This window comes from Garra rufa, chromosome 1 (assembly GCF_049309525.1).
Source record: "Garra rufa chromosome 1, GarRuf1.0, whole genome shotgun sequence".
Taxonomy (NCBI): Eukaryota; Metazoa; Chordata; class Actinopteri; order Cypriniformes; family Cyprinidae; genus Garra; species Garra rufa.
In genome coordinates this window covers 3,043,783-3,065,429 of record NC_133361.1, presented here as the reverse complement: position 1 = coordinate 3,065,429, position 21,647 = coordinate 3,043,783, and the positions used below count along the sequence as shown (strand labels likewise).

Below are 21,647 nucleotides of genomic sequence, written 5' to 3'. Positions count from 1 at the left end.
GTCAGTTTTTTTCGCGATTATTAATATTGTTATTATTATTATTATTAAAGTAATATTGTATTTTCTACTTGCTCTCCTTTGCATTATTCATTTTACGGTGTAAATGTACGTTGCATAATGCGCCCAGGGATATACATAATAAAATAATATAATACTAAACAAGACAAAACTCCGATTAATGGCTTTATTCCATTTGGATCTGGATTACGTTGCTGTATTGAGTTTAGGCATCATCCGGACACAGAATCGTTTATTTTAATCTTGGGAAAATGTGCATTTGGATATAAAGGCTGTCAAATGCTGTCATATTTTACCATGTTTCGTATTAATTTATTAAGAACTTTTCACACACACAAAAAAAAGAATAAAAGAAACACCAAAAATAAAACAGCAATTAGCAATTTTCTATCTGCAGTATACAACAAAGATTCAAAACGTTTAACATTCAATAAAGATAATATATATTACCTTTAAAATCCTCCAAAGCGCCTCTTTCTCCTAGCATTTTTCTGCGCGAAGTCCTTGACAATGTCTGTTACGTCCATCTGACGCGCGTGCTGGCACCCCCCCCCCCCCCCCCCTTCAGCTTCTACAAAAGTCTTTTTAAATCCTGGTATCTATACTTTTAATTGAGTAATGAATGTGAATACTTTAGACACCACTGATAATACGTTGTTTATATTCATTGAGTTTAAACGTGAAAATATCTATGGACGATTGCATTACTGTACTGTGATAAATGATGATCACAATGCTGAAAAAGCATGTATGGATGAATCAAAGTAACGGATAAATGTCATGTTTCTGGTAAAGAACCGCGGATCAGAAACTGTCTGCAAACGCGTCCTGTGTGAAAACAAGATGAGTCTGTGCTGTTACTGCACCGCATATGTAACGCATCAGACTGCAGACAGAGGATGTGTGAAACAGGCCACATCAAAGGAGCTGGAGAGACATACCTATACATCGCTTTAGCTTCGGGTGCGAGACAAACAAGCGTCAGTAAAACAAACTTTCCTATCCTGTCAGCCATTTCTCTGTGCTCAGGATGCACACTCTTCAAGTTGCCGCCAATATGAGGCCACTAAGAATACTTAGGACCATGTGATATTTCAGTTTTTCTTTTTTAAATAAATTTGCAAAAATGTCAACAATTCTGCGTTTTTCTGTCAATATGGGGTGCTGTGTAGTGTTGTAGTACTCGAGTCCGGTCTCGAGACCATCTTTTGCTTACTCGGTCTCGTCTCGGACTTGAAAGCAAAAATACTCGGTCTTGACTCGGTCTCGACCTTCATAGGAAGGAGGAGGACTCGTAATTTTAGACAAAGATGCGGTCTCAACTCCTCAAAGACTCTGTCTTGACTCGGCATATGCGGTCTCGTCCCCATCACTAATGAGGAAAAAATAAATGATTTCAGCAAATGGCTGCAATACAACAAAGAGTGAAACGTTTTAAGGGGGTCTGAATACTTTCCGTACCCACTGTAACAGTCTGTGTGTGAGAGTCAATGAACTGAGAGAGCGACATCTGGTGGCGAGCGGACAGAAGGCCAAGGACCCAATTTGTGACTGCTAGAGTGTGTGTGTACTCGTTTATGCTACATTTCGTGACCAAATGTCCCCAGAAGCATAGTAAAACCTGAAATTATTGACATTGTGGGGAACGGCATGCAGTCCCCACTAGGGGAAAAAAATAAATAAAAAAAGTAAATACAAGCAGGTTTTCTGTAAGGGGCAGGTTTAGTCTTAGGGCTGGGTTAAGCTGTAAAAAATATTCAGTAAAGCAGTTTTTTTTGTGTGTGTGTGTGTTTTTAGCAAATGCACCAGGATAACACTGTCAACACATTATCCACAATTTTAACTTCTGCAACCACCAACAACATCCACCAGCAAACCTGAATTAATCTAAAAACACCAAAGATTCTACTTGTTTTGATGCACAGCCTGATTTTTTTTTTCTGGTTAACACTTTGATCTTACTCTTCTTGATAGAACTATCTGAAAGAGATGACAGAGATCAACTTCAGTCAAGATCAACATCTTTATCCAGTGATCCGGATTCTCCTTATGGGCAGAAACGGTTCTGAGAAAAGCTCATCTGGAAACACCATACTGGGAGAAAACTTGTTCAAAGAGCATGAAGCTGAAGTTTGTGAGGGTCAAACACAGATCAGAGGGAAGCAGGTTGCTGTGATTGATTGTCCAGATCTACTGGATCCAGATCTGAATAAAGAACAGCTGGAGAAGATGAAAGAGCAGCTTATTTCGAGATGTTCAGCAGGTCTCAGTGCAGTTCTGATCACCTTTCCTCTAGAGAACCCTGTGCAAAATGAGGAAGAGATCCTGGATTATATTCAGTGTTTATTTGGTCCTGAAGTTCAGCAGTACATCATGATTCTGTTCACACTCAAAGATGATCTGGATGGAACAAGAAATGAACAAATCAAACACCAAGATCATGAGGATCTCCAGCGACTGGTGACTGAATGTGGAGGAAAGATCCACTGTTTCAATACGAAGAAGAAGAAGATGAAAGGTCAAGTCCAAGAACTACTGCAGAAGATTGAAACCATGATGTTGGAGAACGGTGGGATGTTTATCATGAAACAAATGAGGAGGAGACACAGCATGGTCAGCATTGTTGATTGTAAGTTGTTTTATTGTTGTGAAATGACATTCTTGTTTGTTTTTCTGCTTAGTTTTATTTATTATGAACACAAATTAGGTTACAATGGAAAACTAAGTGAATATGTATTGCATTAATATAACATTAATGACCTTATGTTTAATTACATGTAAAGTTACAGTCAGATAAAAGTATATGTGTACAAATTACTAATGCATTTTTGTCACATAGAAATGCATGCAGTAAAGCACTGATTTTGAGCTAGAATGCAGGACATTTATTGCTAATAAATTAAGTAAAAAAATAAAACACAAAGTCAAACAGACTTACTTTTGTAGAACACAAAATATATTTTGTAGAATGTAACCAAACGTATTTGTTTACCCTTGATTTCTACTCAATAGACAAAATGTTTGAATTTCTTAAAGTAAGAAAGAAGTAGTTCATACAGGATTGGAATTACATGATGTTGAGTAAATAATGACAGTTTTTATTTTTGGGTGAACTGTCCATTTAAGAAGTAAACACCTTATTTATGTAAGGCACTGATATTTATCCTTAATCAGGCTCTTACTGAATTAACATTTTTCTCCGATTAAAATTAATTACAACTTAACATTTAAAAAGAAAGAAAGCATTGCTTAAAATCCAGATATTAACCGACTAGTATTAGTAGGATATCGTCACAAGGAAACATGGATGGTGCGATTTATCTGGATAGGCTTTTTCTTTTTTGAACGATGACATGAATGAAAACAAGACGAAAAGAAATATGAGTAATGAGAAGTAATTTTTAAAATGTAAGGAGTAGAAAGTAAAAAGCCGGCTGAAAAATAATTACTCCAGTAAAGTATAGATACCCAACATTTCTACTTAAGTAAGGTAACAAAGTATTATTCAATGCACTTGACGTCTAGATTTATATATTAAGTTGATCAAGCAAGTTGCAACACATTTAAACACACAATGTAGGTAAAACTTCCTTTTCGTATATTCCTCAATGGGATGATCTCCTTGTCGGAGGAGCAGAAGCTGGTCGACTGGGTCCATGTTGTGATGCTAGTGGTGAAATAAAGCCGCTGGATCCGGGTTTGGCGAAGTATTCTGTAACAAACGGGACTCGATGACAGCGTCAATAGATCCAAATGCAGGCTTTATTGTAAAGATCATAGTCAGGGCAACTAGGGTCGAACACCAGCAAACGAACAAACAGGGCAAGACAAAAAGCGCAATCCAATAAAGGCAGGCAGGGGTCGAGAATAGGGCTGTCGCGATAACCGCAATATCGTAATACCGCGCTATTGACGTGCATAACCGCAGAGGAATGCAACAACCGCAGCAACCGCGATATTTGCCTGTTTTCTTTTTTCCTAAGGATTTGCCCTTCTCACTTAATGCCTGTGCACTGAATATTAAATTAGTAATAAGTTAGTAATGATAACATAATGTATTTATTATGAGGCTCAGTAGATATGCACTTAACAAGCCTAAACAGACAGCGAATGAGAGAGAGATCGACTGACCATGTGCGATTACCTGCGTCTGTCTTTCAGATCGAGTCATGCATGTATGTGAAACTAGCTTGTCATGTCCAAGGAAAGTGAAATCTGTCTTAACATCGGTGCTCTGCTGGTCAGCTGAGCCTTTAAAAGTGGCGATTAAAGTTAAAATGATTTTAACATCGTGTTTCATTACGTCTCTCTTTGAATAAATAAGCGTTTTTGAACGTACAGTTGAATGAACGGATTAAAGACTTACTCAAAGATAGTCTCTTGCCTCCATCTTGTGGCGTAAAAATGAAACTGCACTGACTGACAGCTCGCCTAGAACACGCAGGTGAAATACTGACAGAAAGTCTCTTGTCCAGTCAGACTCGAGGGCGCGCGCTAACTGTTATATACACGAAGATTTCAGATGCAAAGCCTCTAAGTATTTCTGACATTTTTCTTCAAAATTTGCATTTCTTACTGGCTAGGTTTCTATGTAAGTACTGTTTACTTCACTTCATATATCAACGCGATTTGGTTTCGGTTTATTGATTTCTGAATATGACCTTACATTGTAACAGCATACACACAATTATATGGCGGTAATACCGCATACCGCGCTACTGAGCCACTCAAAATTACCGCAAGGGAAATTCCTTAACCGCGACAGCCCTAGTCGAGAACCAAGAGGGCAGTCTAAAGTAGCAAAGTGACAAACAATGAAACTAGGAAGAACTAAGTGTAAGACTGAAAAACAAAAACAGGGGTCCGTTCTTCGTACCTCGCTAACTCAGTTAGCTGGATTTGATTGTTGAAGATTTTGCGTGATCTTGGATCGCTCGGTTCTTCGAAGCTCATCCTGGACTTGCTGTCATAGCAACAGGTGCGCAAGCTTAAACCTGCAGGTTTATTTCATATAAACAGGATTCAGGCTGCGCTCCTGGCGGGTTATTGGCGAAGTCACATCTGATTGGTTAAAGAGCATGACTGACGCGGATTGACTCACGTGGGAAAAGAAAAGTATCTTGCAAGAAAGTGTATATATATATACTACCGTTCAAAAGTTTGGGGTCAGTACATTTTTATTGTTTTTTTTTTTTTTTTAAGAAATTAATACTTTTATTCACCAAGGATGTATTAAGTTAATAATTAAAAATTTATTAAAAGTTAATAATAAATAATTTACATTGTTTTATATATATATATATATATATATATATATATATATATTGAATAAACACTGTACTTTTTAAACTTGTTATTCATGAAAAAATCCTGGGGGGAAAAAATCACAGGTTCCAAAAAATATTTGGCAGCACAACTGTTGACATTATCCAACATTGATCATTCTAATAATAAATCAGCATATTAGAATGATTTCTGGAGGATCATGGGACACTTAAGACTGGAGTAACAGCTGATAAAAATTCAGCTTTTCATCACAGGAATAAATTCTATTTTAAAGTATGTTAAAATAAAAAACATTATTTTATATTGTAAAAACATTTTGCAATATTACTGTTTTTTCTGTATTTTTAATCAAATAAATGCAGCCTTGATGAGCATAAGAGACTTCTTTAAAGACTATTACAAGTCTTACTGACCCCAAACTTTTGAACGGTAGTGTATAAAAAATAAAAATATAAATAAAATAACATATCAAGGAAAAAACATGTAACATGGGCAGCATTAACGCATTTAATTTGTTCACTACTTTTTGCCAGCCCTCTCTCCTTGGTTTCCAGCCTTTGCAGTATTCCCTTGCGTTTTAATTAAACTCTGAAACTCCTGAAATCCCTCAATCAAGAGTTCTTGCTCTGCTGCAGAAAAATACTGAGCGTGCTCCTTCGTCATGTTCGCCGACCAATCAAAGAGTTGCCGATCAATGTTTCTACTATCGATACGTAGCCCCTTTTAAGCCACCCAGTGATCTCAAATAACTTCATCCAGCTATACTAATCATAAACAACAGGTGTGTTCGGAGAACCGGAATAGCGAGCACATAGTTAGCGTGATGATTTGATCTTGGATGTGTCATTTGATCTTGGATGTAGTAAGCGAGGTACGAAGAACGGACCCCAGAACTAAGGCTAGGGAAAACAACAAGGAAAACACTCAATAGAGTCCGCAGGAGCAAAACAATACTTCACAGTCTCTGTTTGGCATGGACTTCCTTAAAATGGCTGCCACACAGGAAGTAACCAGCGAAGCAGCAGAGAGAGCAGAGACCGTAAAAGAGAAGCAAGGACTCCCTCTGCTGGCCTGGCGTAACAATATGAGAAAATTGTTAATGAGGTTTAAATAAACGTCATGTTGAGTGATTTGATGTTTCTGTTGCAGTTTCAAGAAAGACTCCAGTTGAAAATGAGATTAATGTGAAGAAAGACAGAAAAACTGGATCTAAGCAGATTGACACAGTGATCACCATCATCTGCAGAAACGAATGCTTGGATAAAAATATACATCAGAAGAAACAGGAGTGTGAATGGTTTCCTAAATCAGAACAGCAGAAAATATACCAGTGTTCCGATGAAATACTGAATCAGACACACAATGGTGAGTGTGAGCAGAGCAGAGACCTTATAAAGGTCACATTATTATCAAATATATTACTCTAAGCTTTTTTTTTTTTTTTTTTTTTTTTTGCACCAATCAGCTGATTTAATTATTTTATTTCTCACTTGTATAGATCAGTCTCTGGGGCTTTCTGTCATAATTTCCCTCGTGATCATGTTAATCTGTTTCATAACACGTATAAAGATCCTCAGGTAAGTCATGAGTATTTGATTCTTAATTTAAAAAACTAAATGTGACCCTGGAGCACAAAACCAGTCTTAAGTCGCTGGAGTATATTTGTAGCAGTAGCCAAAAATACATTGTATGGGTCAAAATTTTTGATGTTCTTTTATGCCAAAAATCATTAGGAAATTAAGTAAAGATCATGTTCCATGAAGATTTTTTGTAAAATTCCTACTATAAATATATCAAAATGTAATGTTTGATTAGTAATATGCATTGTTAAGTACTTAATTTGGACAACTTTAAAGGTGATTTTCTCAGTATTTTGATTTTGTTGCACCCTCAGATTCCAGATTTTCAAATAGATCATACATCTATTTGAAACAAATCATACATCATTGAGCTTTCATATGATGTATACATCTCAGTTTTGTAAAATTTAACCTTATGACTGGTTTTGTGGTCCAGGGTCACAAATTAGGATTCTTATAAAACAAAACTATCATAATAAGTGTAAGTGCACACATGTTATCTAAGTCAATGTGTTTCTCTCAGGGATCTTGAATCTGATGAGGAGTCAACGATGAACGGTCAGATATATGATCATACCTCATTTACTGCAGGAATCTGAACAGTCCAGGGCCAATTTTCTCTAGTTTTCAGAGTTGCATTAAGTAAAATTAAGAAAGCCAGTTTTTATATTATAATATATATAATTATATCACAGAATCAAATTTGGGAGAAAATATTCTTATCTTCAAATCTAATGCATTTTCTCTCTTAGAGGTTCACCAGAGAGTGAAGATGATCTGAGGATTGTTCTGCTGGGAAAAACTGGAGTCGGGAAAAGTGCAACTGGAAACACAATCTTAGGAAGAGGAAGAACAATAATAAAAGAGAAATGAAGGAACAGATCAAGAGAAGAGAAGCTTAAAGATAAAATGATGAAAACAACTGTAAAGAAAGAAAAACAGAAATAGACAAACTGATAAACAGAATAGAGAATAAATGACAGAATAATGAAACAGAGAATGAGAAGAGAAAAGAGATTAATGAGAGAGAAAGTGATATAATCAGATACTGAAACGAAAGAAAGAAAGAAAGAAAGAAAGAAAGAAAGAAAGAAAGAAAGAAAGAAAGAAAGAAAGAAAGAAAAGGAAAGGAAGGAAAGAAAGAAGATATTCAATCTAAAAATAAAGTAGAAGAAAACAAGATGAAGATCCTGATGGAGAAAATAAACAGAGAAAGAGAAGAACTGATGAAGAAACACAAAGAAGAAGATGAAGATCCTGAAGAACTGATGAAGAAAATACTGAAGATAATGACAGAGGAAGAACAGAATCAGGACAAAGAGAGAAAGAGAAGAGGAAAAGTGTGAAAGAGGAGTTTAAAATGAAATAAGGGAAGAACTAAAGACTATAAAGAAAGAAAAAGAAAAGCTACAGACCGAAATAGACAAACTGATGAACAGAATAGGGAATGGAAGACAGAATCATGAAGTTTACTGAAAGAGAAGAACGATATAAAACGCTAATGAAAGAGAAAGAAGAGAGTGAGGAAAAGATGAAAGAGAAGATTAAGAGAGAATGAGAGGAATTGGATAAACAGAAACTAGAGGAAAAGAAAGAAAGATTCAGAGACTGCAGAGGGAAATGGAGGGAATAATCAGAAAGAAAGAGAGAGACTAGAACAACTTAAGGAGAGAAAAGAGAAGATCAACAGAAGACTCTTGAAGACAAACTGAAACTCCTTGAAGAACAGCATGAAGATGAACTGAAGAGAAGACGAGTGGAGTGGAGAGAGGAATATGAGAGAGAGTAAGAGGAGGTGAAGAGGAAGATCTGCTCTCAAACTGATCATTCACTACAGGTGAGTCCTCAGAGAAACATAGAGGGCCTCATTTATAGAGTGTCTGATCGCTCAGAGCAGACGTACACACTTTTTCTTGTTTGAGTACTGCAGGTTTTTGGAAATATTATTATATTATATTATATTATATTATATTATATTATATTATATTATATTATATTATATTATATTATATTATATTATGGCATCAAGACAATTCTAACATCCTGCGCCATTTGAAAATTTATGCTTTTGAATGTTGTCGTCACATATACAGCTTCATATCCATCAGTTTTCTAACGCAGTCACTTTCCTGAATTAACACTGAGCAAAACAGGTTATGTGAGTTTCGTAAATGTAATCCAAATCAAAAGACATGTTGGCTATTAACAATCAAATTAAAGCACTATAAACCAAATCAACAGATGGATTTTGCATGAATTGTGTTGTTTAAAATAAATGTAACATTTTAATGTAGAATTATTAAATGATTGCAAAAATAAGCTACTTGTTTAAATATGAAGCTACAACCAGCAGTAGGTGGCAGCAAGTCTTAACGAGTGACTTGAATCCTTAAAAATCAACCTATTTATTTAAAATGCTAATACATTAAGCTTTGCAAACAACTGTACTTCTAGCCTGATTGAATTATTTGTAGTTGCAGAGGCAAATATTCTGCTGTTTGTTGCTTTCTTTTTGACAGAGCAAAACTGAATTTCATGTCTGAAAGTTACTCAGTAACTTGTTGTTTATTGCAATCGTGCAGATTGTCAGAAAAACAGGACTCTTGTTTATGATAGGCCATGTTCCAAAAGCACCTAGCAACAAATTTTGCTATGTTTATCATTTATTTGGCAACTTTTGATAAGGGACTTAAATGATGAAAAGGCACATTTACCATTTAAATTAAAAAAAGAGAAAACCAAAGATGCCTAGTAGTACACACATCACGCCAATAAACTTAGCTTCTATTTGCAATTCTTTATTTAATAATAATAATAATAATTTAGTGAATTAATAATTGTTCATTTATGATGCACTTTGTAAGTAGCTTGTACTTGCCATTGTTGATGTAGGCCCACACTGTAAGAAAAATATCTAGAAAAATGGAAAAGATTATTATTCAGACATGGTCCATTGTCTGTTGTAACCCTGTAATCCAAAAACACAAAATATAAAAATATTTACAGAACATCCCTTCATATTAACTATTTTACAGACTTTTCTCAGAGTGTAGCACACTAACTAACTACTAATACAGTGCTTAAATCTATAATTGTTCAGATTGTGTAGCTTTACTAGATAATATTTTTTTTATAATCGCTCAGAAATGTGTATGTTTTTAATAATTGTGTATTTAAAAATAGTTATTTATATGATTATATTATGCATTTATATTGTTTTACAAACAAATCTAAACTACATATATTACTAACATATATGTAGTATGTTAGTATTTATTAGTTAATTAAGTCATTATTAGTTAATCACCAGTTTGTGTATCATTATCAACCCTTTATCAGTTCTATTCAGTTCAGAGTTGTTTGTTCGATCACAAGGTTATTTTGGTGTGTGTTTTCCTGCCCTTCATGTGTGGATTTGCCTATTGTGGATATTATCAAAGTCCCTTTAAAGCAAGTCATGTCACTCGGCGGCCATCTTTGAAACACTTCTCGGGCATGCAGTTGCAGCTCCTATCTCTTTGAATGGGGAAACATCAAATTCTCCAAATCTGTTCACCAAGCTTAAATTTCATATTTTAAATCACCAAAGAAATCCGACAAGAACTGTTCCATAAATATGGTTCCTTGTCATGCAGTTTTTAAATTAAGGTTTTTTTATAAAGGGAAAACAAAATCCAAGCCCACACTTTTTCACTGTATATATATATATATATATATATATATATATATATATATATATATATTGCAGCATATACAATATATACTGTGTATATATATATATATATATATAGATAGATAGATAGATAGATAGATAGATAGATAGATAGATAGATAGATAGATAGATAGATATTGCGTTTGTGCACAAAGGCACCTAACAAAACAGATTTCAGACAAACTTAATTGAAACACACAAAAAAAAAATTAACTGTTGCAAACAAATTAACTGAAAACATGTCACTTAATATATATTTAATACTAATAAGTTAAACAGTATTTACAACAACTAAAACATACTTCACCTAAAAGACCCATGCAACAAATTCTAAATCAGTTGCCCCTGAAAGCCTCAAAAGGCTCCTAATGGAGTTTCAAAATCTGATAAAGCTGCTTCCGGTTCATGATCTAATCGGCCAGAGTCGTCTGGAAGTCGTGGGTCTTTGGTCATGCAAGCAAGAAACCCACGTGACTCCATGACTCCATTTTCAGCTGCTCCCGCCTTTCCTTTGTTTTGTTTTCTACATTAAATGCTGTATTAAATGAATGAATGCATAGTGAATACCAATCCCTGCTGTGTTAAACTAATGCATCGGTCATTACATCTGCAAGGTTATAAGTGGAAACCCATCCTGTGCTTGTTTCTGTGTGTTTGAGGAAAGCAGCAGCTGAACCCGGAACTAAGACACCATTGTGTCTAAAAGACAGTGATGAGCTGAGACTGTGAGGACGTCCAAGCCTCTTTCTACAGGTATGAATTATGTTACTCTTAAATATGTAGCTACGTCTGATGTTTCCCCTCAACGTGAAGTAGTTCATAATTAAAAGTGATTAAAAGTTTATTAATGTTTTGTGTTTTGTGCTTTATCTTGAACTTGCGGCGTAAAGATGCCGGAAGGACACGTTTTCACACTGACTCAGTGATTTTTATCTTTCTGCCGGAGTGATGTAACTCTCTAAGTATTGTTTTCTCAGTTTCACAGTTCGAAAAGATACAGATCGCTTATGATCAGAAGATAACAGTTTGTGTACAGTTTGAGTGCCCTATGAAACTCGCCACGTGTTTGTGTGCTTTAGTTTCACATGTACAGCTGATTCAATTCAGCTTCTAAATGGGGGATTCACGGTTAAAAATAAAACCTGACACAAAAAAAGTTTGCATGAGATTCTTTTGCCTTTGCATGATCATTTGCATTTTTTTTATCTACCATTTTCTCACCCTCATCACATTCTTCTGCGGAACACAAAAGCAGCCATCTTTGAATGTGTTTGCTGGTCTTTTGAATCAGATGATGGTGCAGATTGTAAAAACACCAAGTGCTGAATGCATTGCAATAACTATGTTTTCTTGGAGTTTTTTGCATCATGCATCAATATGCTTATTTGACACAGATATCGCTCTGTTTGTCTGTCAGTGCTGTATGATGGAGAGCAGTGTGAATGTGACGTGTGCAGAGATTCAGATCACAGACGGGTTTGAGTTCAGAGTTCCTGCTGATAGATTCACTCTCCTCCATCAGTCTGACTGCGAACAGCTCTGGTTCTCACAGGTGAGAGTGTTTCTGTCCTCTCAAACTATACCATTATTCACAATTAAACTCATAATAATGCTTTATTTGATCAGGATGATCATCTGATAGCACTTCCATCAGCTCCTCACAAACTGATTGATCCTGTGATTTCTGTCTCATCTGATCGTCTGGTTACGTCTCACTGTGTGGATCAACTTCGTCACGAGATCTACTGCAGTACTTCAGGAGTAAATGATTTCTCTATCAGTATTTGTGTTTCACCAGTGTTGATGAAAGTTACTTTCAAAATAATGCATTGGAATATTGCATTACTTCATTAAAAAGTAATTGCATTACTTTTTAGGGAAAGTAATGCATTACTTTTTGTCACCTGAGCTGTGCTTGCTTAGTTGTTTTTTAAATAACAAAACCTAATGGTTATATCTTTGGCAACTTTAAAGATCCGTTCACACCGGACGTGAAACAAATAAGCCGCAGACTGAAGGAAGTGTCTGTGTCTTCACTTACTCCTGATTTCACTCAACATGGAGACAGAAGAGTCAGTCAATACACTGAAATCAAAGTAACTGGAGTTGCTTGTTTGAAAAATATTTCTTTGTAAATTTAAAAGCAATCAGTACTTTTCTAGTTACATGAAAAAAGTAATCTGATTACATTATTTGTAATGCATTACCTCCAGAACTGGTTTTCATAAGTAAACATGGAAATTATTATATTTTTTTATATTATGATTAACTCTTAAATCATTTTAATATTTCATGAACACTATTAATGCTGCTCTAATGAATCTTTCTTCCATCACAGTTCAGTCTGAGCACCATCTTCAGAGGTGAGAGCATCACTTTAGTAAACTCTGTGTTGAACTGAATCTTCAGTGAATCTTCAAGGTAATGATGATGATTGTGAATGTGTTTTTCAGTGAGGAATCAAACTGCAGTGACTCCAAACTCAGGTGAGTTTCAGCTGATTATTCACTAATAAAACACTAAACATCTCATTCACACTCAATCTTTTCTCTCATATTTGTGTTTGCAAAAATCTCATGAATGAAGTGACTCCAGATCTCCAGCACTCAGGTAAACTCATATGCTTCTGTGTTTCAATATTTATCATTTCTATTGATCAGCTGTTTTCATCAGTTTATGTATTCAGTCAATCAGTTGATTTTATTGTCTCTCACATCTACAGATCAGCTGTGGTGGATTTATGTCCTGATCTTCATTGCTTTTCTGCTCTTGATCTGTTTCTTGCTGCGTAAAAGGATCTTCAGGTGAGTCGAGGCTGATCTCTCTAACATGATTCTACAGTCATTACATCTTATACAGTAGCTCACAACAGCTGTTTTCAATCACATTTTCATTCATTCACTTTAAGGAACTCCTTTGAATATAATATGAAGTAATCGGATTCTGTTTTTAGATGTTTTCAGAGGAAAGCACAGTTACGACAACAGGTGAGTGAATCAAACTGATAAATGAACTGATTCATTGAAGCATATACATATTTAAGATCTGAATCAGTGTCTGCTGTTGTGTGAATGTGTGTTTCACAGGGATCTGGTGATGGTGGATCTGATCGTCCAGGAAGCGGTTCAGTGAATCAGTTTAGTGTCCAGGGGATAATCAACATCTGATGGTTTGAATCAACATCACGCCTCATTTTAATATCTGCTCAGATGGAAAGAGCAATGCCTTGTTTTTCCTTCACATTGAAGCAGAAAGTGTATTTCCAGACCCTTCACCATCTCTGTTCCTCTCTGTCGACCTCCAGATGATCTGTTGAGACTCTCATCATCTTCAGAAATCAGTTCAAGACTCTTTTTCTGAATGTGCTTCACTGACCCACAGTTATTCATTTTGTATTGTAGACCACACACTCACATATAAGCTCAACAAATACTTTTCTGAAAACCTGTAAAGCCTGTGTACAGCTGTGTTGTGTGCATCTTTGTTGGAAATGACTTCTATGCTAAGAGACATTAAACTCTTTGGACGAAACTGATCAGACCCTGTGTTTTGACTAACACCCCAAAACGACTTACCAATGAGGACAATGGAAGCGAAAAAAAAAAAAAAAAAAAATGAAAAACCACAATTTAAAACAAAATTATAATGAAAAAATGTTTAATGTTTTATTCTGAAAATGAGACTGAAATCATGAACTCACATATTGTTACTTTATAGAAGCGATTATTAAAATTATTTGTGAAACAGACTCTGAGGCTACGTTTACATTAATCCGGATACATTTGAAAACGGAGTTTTCATTTTGAAACGCTCTCCGTCCACACTAGCGTTTCCAAGCGTTTTCCAAAAGTTTCTCATCCACACTGAAACGTGGGAAAACATCAAATTCTCATGCGTAAAGCCTCCAAAATTATACAGACGTAATAAGTTTTCACGCAATTCTTCTGGCGGGATAATTTACGGAAATATCTCATCATCCACTGACGCGTCTATATCGCGCTCATTCATATTTTATCTGAAAAGCAGTTGTCGTCATGTTTTTTTCAGGACAGCAAAAGTAAATTTTCTGTCATCATTTTAGGACTGCAATTTGAAGAGTGTAAAAGGTAAATCTCTTTAGCAGCAGTGTGACAGTGAAAAGCACAGGCACATACTGGCACAATTACATATCTATTGGTACAATATGCGTCACATGACTAAATATGCGTCATCGTTTCCAAAAGCCTCCGTTTTCACAGTCCACACTACAACGTGAAAACGGCGTTTTCAAATTTATCCACTTTGGCCGGAGTTTTTAGAAATAATCGTTTTCTGTGATAAAAACAGGGTTTTCGTGTAAATGAGAGGCCAAACCGCAGGGAAATATCTGCGTTTTCCCTTTGTGTAAACGGGGTCTGAAGGCAGTTTGAAGTGGTTTTAAAGTGTGAACGATTTTGAGTCACTGCTGTTTCTCTTAGACACACGAACACAGATCACTAAAAGCACTGATACACGGTTGCTAGGGTGTGATGAGTAGTTGCTAGGTGGTTGCTATGTTGTTGCTAGGGTGTTCTGAGTGGTTGCTATGTTGTTGCTAGGGTGTTCTGGACAGGGATTTGTGACATCACTGTTTCTCATTGGTCAAATGAGATTAAGATGATTTATTTGAACCCTTCATCACGTGTTTTGATAATTGTTTATTTGTAAAGATAAATAAATGTAGTTGTTTTCTGGTCTGATGTTCAGATCAACAGTCTCTTACTGATGTGATCTGGATTAAATATTGAAACATGAAAGATGAAAGCAGGAAGATCCAGACCTACAGATTACTGACTATTGATCGATAAGATCCTCAGAGAGGAAAAAGAATAAAAATCACAACAGAAGAATGGTAAGAGTGTGTGAGTGAAGGAGGTTGTGAATGTGTGTAGATGTGTGTTAGTTACAGGATCAGAGAATGACACCGTTCCTCTGTCATAGTCCAGATTCACTCTCACACGATCAAGCTCCTCTTTAACACGAAAACCTGAAATTAAATACCATCCTTTCTGACGATACTCTACAAACCAGACATCAGTCTTATAGAAATCACGTCCCTTCCTCTGGTTTGATGCTGTAGTTACTCCAAGTCTCCAGACTGAACTCTCTTTAACCTCCACATCCCAGCAGTGTGTTCCTGAGTTAAAACCCTCTGAACCCAGAACACAGGGAATACAGTCAAATCTCTCTGGATTATCAGGAACAGGTTGATCTCCGCTGACTCTCACACTGGTCAGATCATCAGACAGAAGGAGAGCTGGATGAGCCGTGTTTGGATCCAGAATGACAGGAGCTGATGAGACACAATCAACAGATGCTGCTGTTATTCTGATGTTCATATAATGATCAAGACTGAACCCAACACAGATGATTATGAATTATGACACTCGTCCTGTTGATCAAACACATCAGACATTTTCCTCTCATCACTGTCAGTCATTCTCTGTCTGATTTATCAATACTGAGAGTTCAATCACAAACACTGACAGACACAAACTCAAAACACTTTCATTTACTCTCATTTATATCCAGTTATAGTCAGAAGATCATTTTAATACAAAATCTTACCTTTGAACAGAACTTTACACAGTGATTTCATATTCAACCGAGATAAACTATAATAATATATAAACTGTAAAAAAAATTATCTATATAATTTTTCTCAGTGAACTTAGCCTATTTATTAAAAAAAAAAAAAAAACTGTAGATATTATTTAAAGGAACTGTATGTAAGAAATTTATTTCAGTTAATCATAAAATGGCCCTGACATGTCACTAGACATTAAGAAATCATGTTCATTTCAAATACTTATATCACTGACAACAGTGGTCCGGCCAGGATATTGTCATTTAAAAGTGAGAGTTGCAGCCCACAACTGATGTTATTGTTGTCATTTTGTGTTTTGGTCTGAGGCTCCACCCTCCAGCTATCTACCAATCACGAAGTCAGTAGAGTTTCGTGAGACGGGTTGCCAGCTCAGCTGCAGCTAAGAATGTGTCGGATAAAACATGTATAACCTTACGAAACATAAAAGCCTCGTTATGAATCCGAAATACGTCGAGACAAAGTCCGAAATAACACAAAGATTTGTATAGGAGATGCCTTTGAATGATGGAGAAGAATTTGAAGACAGACGCCATCGTTGCTAAATTTCTCCTGGACAGGTAAGATTCATCTATGTTTGGCTAACTTTGCTTCCGTACACAGTGGATTTTCCACGGTTGCGTGCTAAACGCGTTCATAAAAAGCTTTATATCGCACCACTAGCAGGGTATGAAAACAATCTATGTTCCGACTGAATTGTGGTATTACAGTACATCTTTACGAAGTATTTCGCTAATCGCCATTAGTACATTTTTGCGATACATAATTACTTTGCAAAACATCTCTCGTGAAGCATAAACATAATTAACAGAAGAAAAAAAATTACTGTGTAGGACTCGTCACTTGGCATTGGAAGCTCCTTGTAGCAGCCTCAGCCTACTCCTGCAGCTTAGCTGGCAACCTCGAGTCAGGGGGGAGCGGGAGGGGATACACCGTTCTACAGTATTTTGAAAGTGATTGCAGTACCAGTTTTGGCCACAATCCTACATACGGTTCCTTTAACAATAATGCAATGAAATAACACTGTAATAATAATAAGCTTGCTGATATTAACAAAAACTAAAATTAAAATATTTAAAAAATATTTAAAAATATTTAGTTGGTTATTTAATTATTCCGTAAATAAAGTTTAAACAATAAAATAAAGTTTAAATTAAATTAAATTAAATAATAATAAATATAAATAGAAAATTTATTGAAGTTGACATTTAAATGATTATAAAAGTTGTTTTGGCAACTACTCTAAATAAAATAAATTAACATGAAGTATTAAAATGACAAACTAAAACTATTTTAAAAAATACAAAAACACATACAATTTAATGAAAAAAAAAACTATTGTGGGATTGATTATTTGTAAAAGTGAGTTGCTGCTTTTGGTGCAGTAGATGATCTGTTTCATAATGCTGAAATCTGTCAATATGGCCTCATCTTCATCATCATGATTTCCAGTGTGTGTGTATAAGAGCTGAGATCTTCTGCAGTCAGACTCACTGTTCTGGACGATGTCCCTTACTCTCAACTAAAGACTTCTCTCTATTCCTGAGTAAAAGTTTGTCTCAGCAGCTTTGGGAATAGGTTTTAAGAGAAAACTCTTTTTTAGGAGAACTCTTCAGACTCACTGTTCTGGACGATGTCCTGCATCTTCTTCCAGACTCTGAACGGCAGGTTGCCCAAGTAACGTGGCACATCAATCAAAGCTCCAGAAGGCGTCTGTGGATCCGGCTGTGAGATCTGGACTCTGGAAGAACATTCAGGAGTCAGAACTGCAGTGGCTTTGGATCAGAAGCAGAGAGACCAGAGACACCAGCAGATCACTCACCTTTCCATTGAGACTGGAAACTCCTGCAGAACAAACACACCATTGATCATCAACAACTAAATCAATCATCAATCAATCAATCAATCATCTGAAATCAGACCTTTAGAAAGCAGACATCACTGGCTTTCATCATCTCCTCCATGTCTTTGATTGTGTGTGAAAGAGCTGATATGTGTCTGTTCATCTCCTCCAGCTTCTCCTTCATCATCTGCTTCTTCTGCTCCTCTTCCTCCCTCAGTGCAGTGATTGTAGCTTCTTCTTCATCTCTGAGAAACTGATGAAGCTTCTCAAACTGCTGTTTAATCTGACGCTCTGTGTGCTCAGCTTGAGACTGAAATCAAACCACATTCACTTCAATCGTCTCCATCGACACACATCGACACGATCACATCATTCACATCTGAGATCAACTAATCCATTATATGAAATATATCAGATCACAACTGTATATAGTGATCCTACAGCTGGAATCCAAATCACTCTCCATTCTGTTTCCTCACCTTCATGTGTTCAGCTGTTTTCTCAAACTTTCCTTTTAATATTTTATTGCACTTAAGTTTCTCCTGTAATGATTTCAGTGCTGTATTCAGCTCCTCCTAGAATTAAACAAAATAAAAATACATAAAACACCAGATTACAGTGAAAGAGAAGACAATACAGTGATATGATCATATAATGCAGTGCTAAAGTATTTGCCATCATCCTGATTTCTTCTTAAACAGAACTTTAAAACTCATTTCTCTTACCTTATATGATGGAACAACTTCATCAATGGGTCTGATTGTGTGATTGATGTGTTTCTGCGAATCTCTGCAAACTACACACAGCGGCTGTTTGTCCTCCAGACAGAAGAGTTTGAGTTTCTCACTGTGTAAACGGCAGATCTTCTCAGATCCTGATGAACGCCTCTCATTTCTCTCCTTCAGGAACGACTCACACAAGTTTTTTAACACAAGATTACATGGGGGACTATCTTTAGAGGATCTTCTCCTGCAGACGGGACACTCCTGAGTTTTCTTGGTTCTCCAGAACTGTTGAAGACACTCTTTACAGACACTGTGACTACATGATAAAACAACAGGATTCTTGAAGATTTCCTGACACACAGGACAAGAAATATCATCTTCAGATAGTGAAGCCATTTTGACTCTTTGAGCTCCAGTGATCTAAACTTTACTTTCACTTTCTGAACGACAGACTGAGAAACAAATCTCCACGAGAATCACAGAGATCTACTGTCTATTCAGAAACAAACTGAACAAAAGTCCTTCTGTAAAGTGTTTCTCCTGGTTCTTCACTGATGGCTGGTTGTTTATTGGTTTTGTCAGTAGAGAAGAGAGTCAGTGTGACAGAAAGGAGAAAGAACACGTCAGTCTCTTCCTGGTAAGAGCTGTAAGAGGGAGGAGTTTATGATCAGGTGAGTGTGTTTCAACAAGTCAGACACGAACATCTGTGACCTGCAGCATGAAGCAAGATGAACAATCTCAGAGTTGCAGAGTAGGTTTAGAGTTGACAAAACCAAACAAATCCAACCTGGTTTAGCAGGCTCACAAAGCTCAATATAATAATAATAATAATAATAATAATAATAATAATAATAATAATAATAATAATAATAATAATTCCTTACATTTATATAGTGCTTTTCTGGGTACTCAAAGCGCTTTACATAGAAGGGGGGAATCTCCTCATTCACCTGGATAATGCGACGGCAGCCATATTGCACCAGAACGCCCACCACACGCCAGTTTACTGGTGAAGAGGAGAAAGAGTGATGAAGCCAATCAGAATATGGGGACGATTAGGAGGCCATGATGGTCAGAGGCCAATGGGTGAATTTGGCCAGGATGCCTGGTTACACCTCTTCTCTTTTTTGAAGGATATCCTGGGGTTTTAATGGCAACAGAGAATCAGGACCTCGGTTTAACGTCTCATCCGAAAGACGGTGCTTTTTGTCAGTATACAGGGTCCTTTTAAAAAAATTAGCATATTGTGATAAAGTTAATTATTTTCTGTAATGTACTGATAAACATTATACTTACATATATTTTAGAGTCATTACACACAACTGAAGTAGTTCAAGCCTTTTATTGTTTTAATATTGATGATTTTGGCATAAAGCTCATGAAAACCCCAAATTCCTATCTCAAAAAACTAGCATATCATGAAAAGGTTCTCTAAACGAGCTATTAACCTAATCATCTGAATCAACTAATTAACTCTAAACACCTGCAAAAGATTCCTGAGGCTTTTAAAAACTCCCAGCCTGGTTCATTACTCAATACCGCAATCATGGGTAAGACTGCCGACCTGAAGGCCATCATTGACACCCTCAAGCAAGAGGGTAAGACACAGAAAGACATTTCTGAACAAATAGGCTGTTCCCAGAGTGCTGTATCAAGGCACCTCAGTGGGAAGTCTGTGGGAAGGAAAAAGTTCCTGAGGAAGATTGTGGAGAAGGACCGATTCCAGACCTTGGGGGACCTGCGTAAGCAGTGGACTGAGTCTGGAGTAGAAACATCCAGAGCCACCGTGTACAGGCGCCAGTTCAAGCCACTTTTGAACCAGAAACAGCGGCAGAAGCGCCTTGTGTTGCATCTAGGGTATCATATGAAAATACCGAATATGGCTTGAAAAACAGAGATAAATCGTAGAGATATGTCTCTGTTTCACCAGTTAGGACATCGTCTTTAAGCAAAAGCGTCTTGTCCATGTTAGGGATTTCTTGTATGAATGCATGCTACACAACACCTTATTTTTTTGTTTAAAACTGTATAAATGAATAATTATAGGAATTATAATACTTTTATAAGAGTATATTGGGTAACACATGAGCTCATACAGTGAGTTCAAACATGTGCTAACTCTGGCTCTGCGTTTTGGGAATGTCTTTGGTAGAGTTTAATTTGTGGAACAATGAAGACAATGATTATAGTGCAGCATAATGTTTTTGCACAGTTTACATTTTATTTTCCTTAACATTGTGTAAAAAAAGATTTTACAATGTAAATGGCAAAATGAGAGTGCCATGATTGTTACCAGTTATTTTTGGTATATGCAGCATGTTAACCATGACCTTGTTAGTCATTGTTGTTCGAGTTGGCAAGAATTCCATGCATGTACTGTACCATGTTCAAATAAATGTCTCTGCCAAAGCATTGTGATGGTCCTCTAGGGTTTACAGTGGTTTGTAACTGTTCCATTTCTTCAGGACTAAATGGGATGGAAATTTCTGGTACTTCAATTCCATAATGCGATGCGTGTGGGATCCCAACATTTTCCCAGTCAATGGTGTTGTCTTCAGCAGGCTGCAACAACACAAATGCAGACATTTATGGGGAGCTGTTCTGAACTGGCTATACTTTTAAACCGTAGAGTGTTTTTACAAGAATTTGGATTTGTTGAATTTATACTGTTATTGTGTGTATACCTGCTCTAGATGTTCTGGTTCAGCGGTGGAATGTTGAATATGGCCCATGACCCACAGCTGGTTTGGAGTTAGGTTTTGCTCCGTGCGTAGTGGGTGGTTGTCCCAACCATCACTGAACTTTGCCAGGTCGTCATTCAGCCGAGGTAGGAAGATGTAGTGAACACAAAACATGTGA

The 21,647-nt window shown here is 36.4% G+C and overlaps 2 protein-coding genes and 1 long non-coding RNA gene across 7 annotated transcripts; 2 read left to right on the top strand and 1 right to left on the bottom strand.

Moving 5' to 3' along the window:
- Positions 1-1,994: 1,994 nt before the first annotated feature.
- On the top strand, positions 1,995-12,765 carry LOC141327348 (uncharacterized). 5 transcript variants are annotated; one of them, XM_073835343.1, is made up of 9 exons: positions 1,995-2,647; positions 6,454-6,669; positions 6,803-6,881; positions 7,408-7,526; positions 7,637-8,721; positions 11,265-11,350; positions 12,015-12,149; positions 12,224-12,358; positions 12,572-12,765. In XM_073835343.1, the coding sequence occupies exons 1-4, from the start codon at positions 2,008-2,010 to the stop codon at positions 7,481-7,483; spliced, it is 1,011 nt and encodes a 336-aa protein (XP_073691444.1). In that variant the 5' UTR covers positions 1,995-2,007; the 3' UTR covers positions 7,484-7,526; positions 7,637-8,721; positions 11,265-11,350; positions 12,015-12,149; positions 12,224-12,358; positions 12,572-12,765. The 5 variants fall into 5 exon arrangements, with proteins under 5 accessions (XP_073691444.1, XP_073691441.1, XP_073691442.1 ...); XM_073835340.1 differs by having other exon boundaries at positions 7,408-8,721; XM_073835341.1 differs by having other exon boundaries at positions 7,408-8,721; positions 11,262-11,350.
- A 415-nt stretch (positions 12,766-13,180) lies between these two features.
- Positions 13,181-14,162, top strand: LOC141328245 (uncharacterized). Its single transcript, XR_012355173.1, has 3 exons — positions 13,181-13,401; positions 13,551-13,584; positions 13,684-14,162. It is a non-coding gene; the product is annotated as an uncharacterized lncRNA (long non-coding RNA).
- Positions 14,163-15,387: 1,225 nt separating this feature from the next.
- LOC141327974 (E3 ubiquitin-protein ligase TRIM35-like) lies at positions 15,388-19,980 on the bottom strand. Its single transcript, XM_073835379.1, has 7 exons — positions 19,673-19,980; positions 18,789-19,499; positions 18,543-18,638; positions 18,143-18,373; positions 18,043-18,065; positions 17,843-17,961; positions 15,388-15,908 (listed from the first exon to the last, which is right to left on the bottom strand). Exons 2-7 carry the CDS (start codon positions 19,182-19,184, stop codon positions 15,403-15,405), a joined length of 1,371 nt encoding a protein of 456 aa, XP_073691480.1. The 5' UTR covers positions 19,185-19,499; positions 19,673-19,980; the 3' UTR covers positions 15,388-15,402.
- Positions 19,981-21,647: the final 1,667 nt, after the last annotated feature.

What these genes read in the sequence shown, in the direction of transcription:
- LOC141327348 (XM_073835343.1), top strand. Translation starts at nt 2,008, where the DNA reads ATGACAGAGATCAACTTCAGTCAAGATCAACATCTTTATCCAGTGATC. An exon ending in CATGGTCAGCATTGTTGATT is followed by an intron (nt 2,648 to 6,453) that starts GTAAGTTGTTTT and finishes TTTCTGTTGCAG; the next exon opens with TTTCAAGAAAGACTCCAGTT. An exon ending in ACTGAATCAGACACACAATG is followed by an intron (nt 6,670 to 6,802) that starts GTGAGTGTGAGC and finishes TCACTTGTATAG; the next exon opens with ATCAGTCTCTGGGGCTTTCT.
- LOC141327974 (XM_073835379.1), bottom strand. Translation starts at nt 19,184, where the DNA reads ATGGCTTCACTATCTGAAGATGATATTTCTTGTCCTGTGTGTCAGGAA. An exon ending in AAGTTGTTCCATCATATAAG is followed by an intron (nt 18,639 to 18,788) that starts GTAAGAGAAATG and finishes GTTTAATTCTAG; the next exon opens with GAGGAGCTGAATACAGCACT. An exon ending in TTTCCAGTCTCAATGGAAAG is followed by an intron (nt 17,962 to 18,042) that starts GTGAGTGATCTG and finishes ATGTTCTTCCAG; the next exon opens with AGTCCAGATCTCACAGCCGG.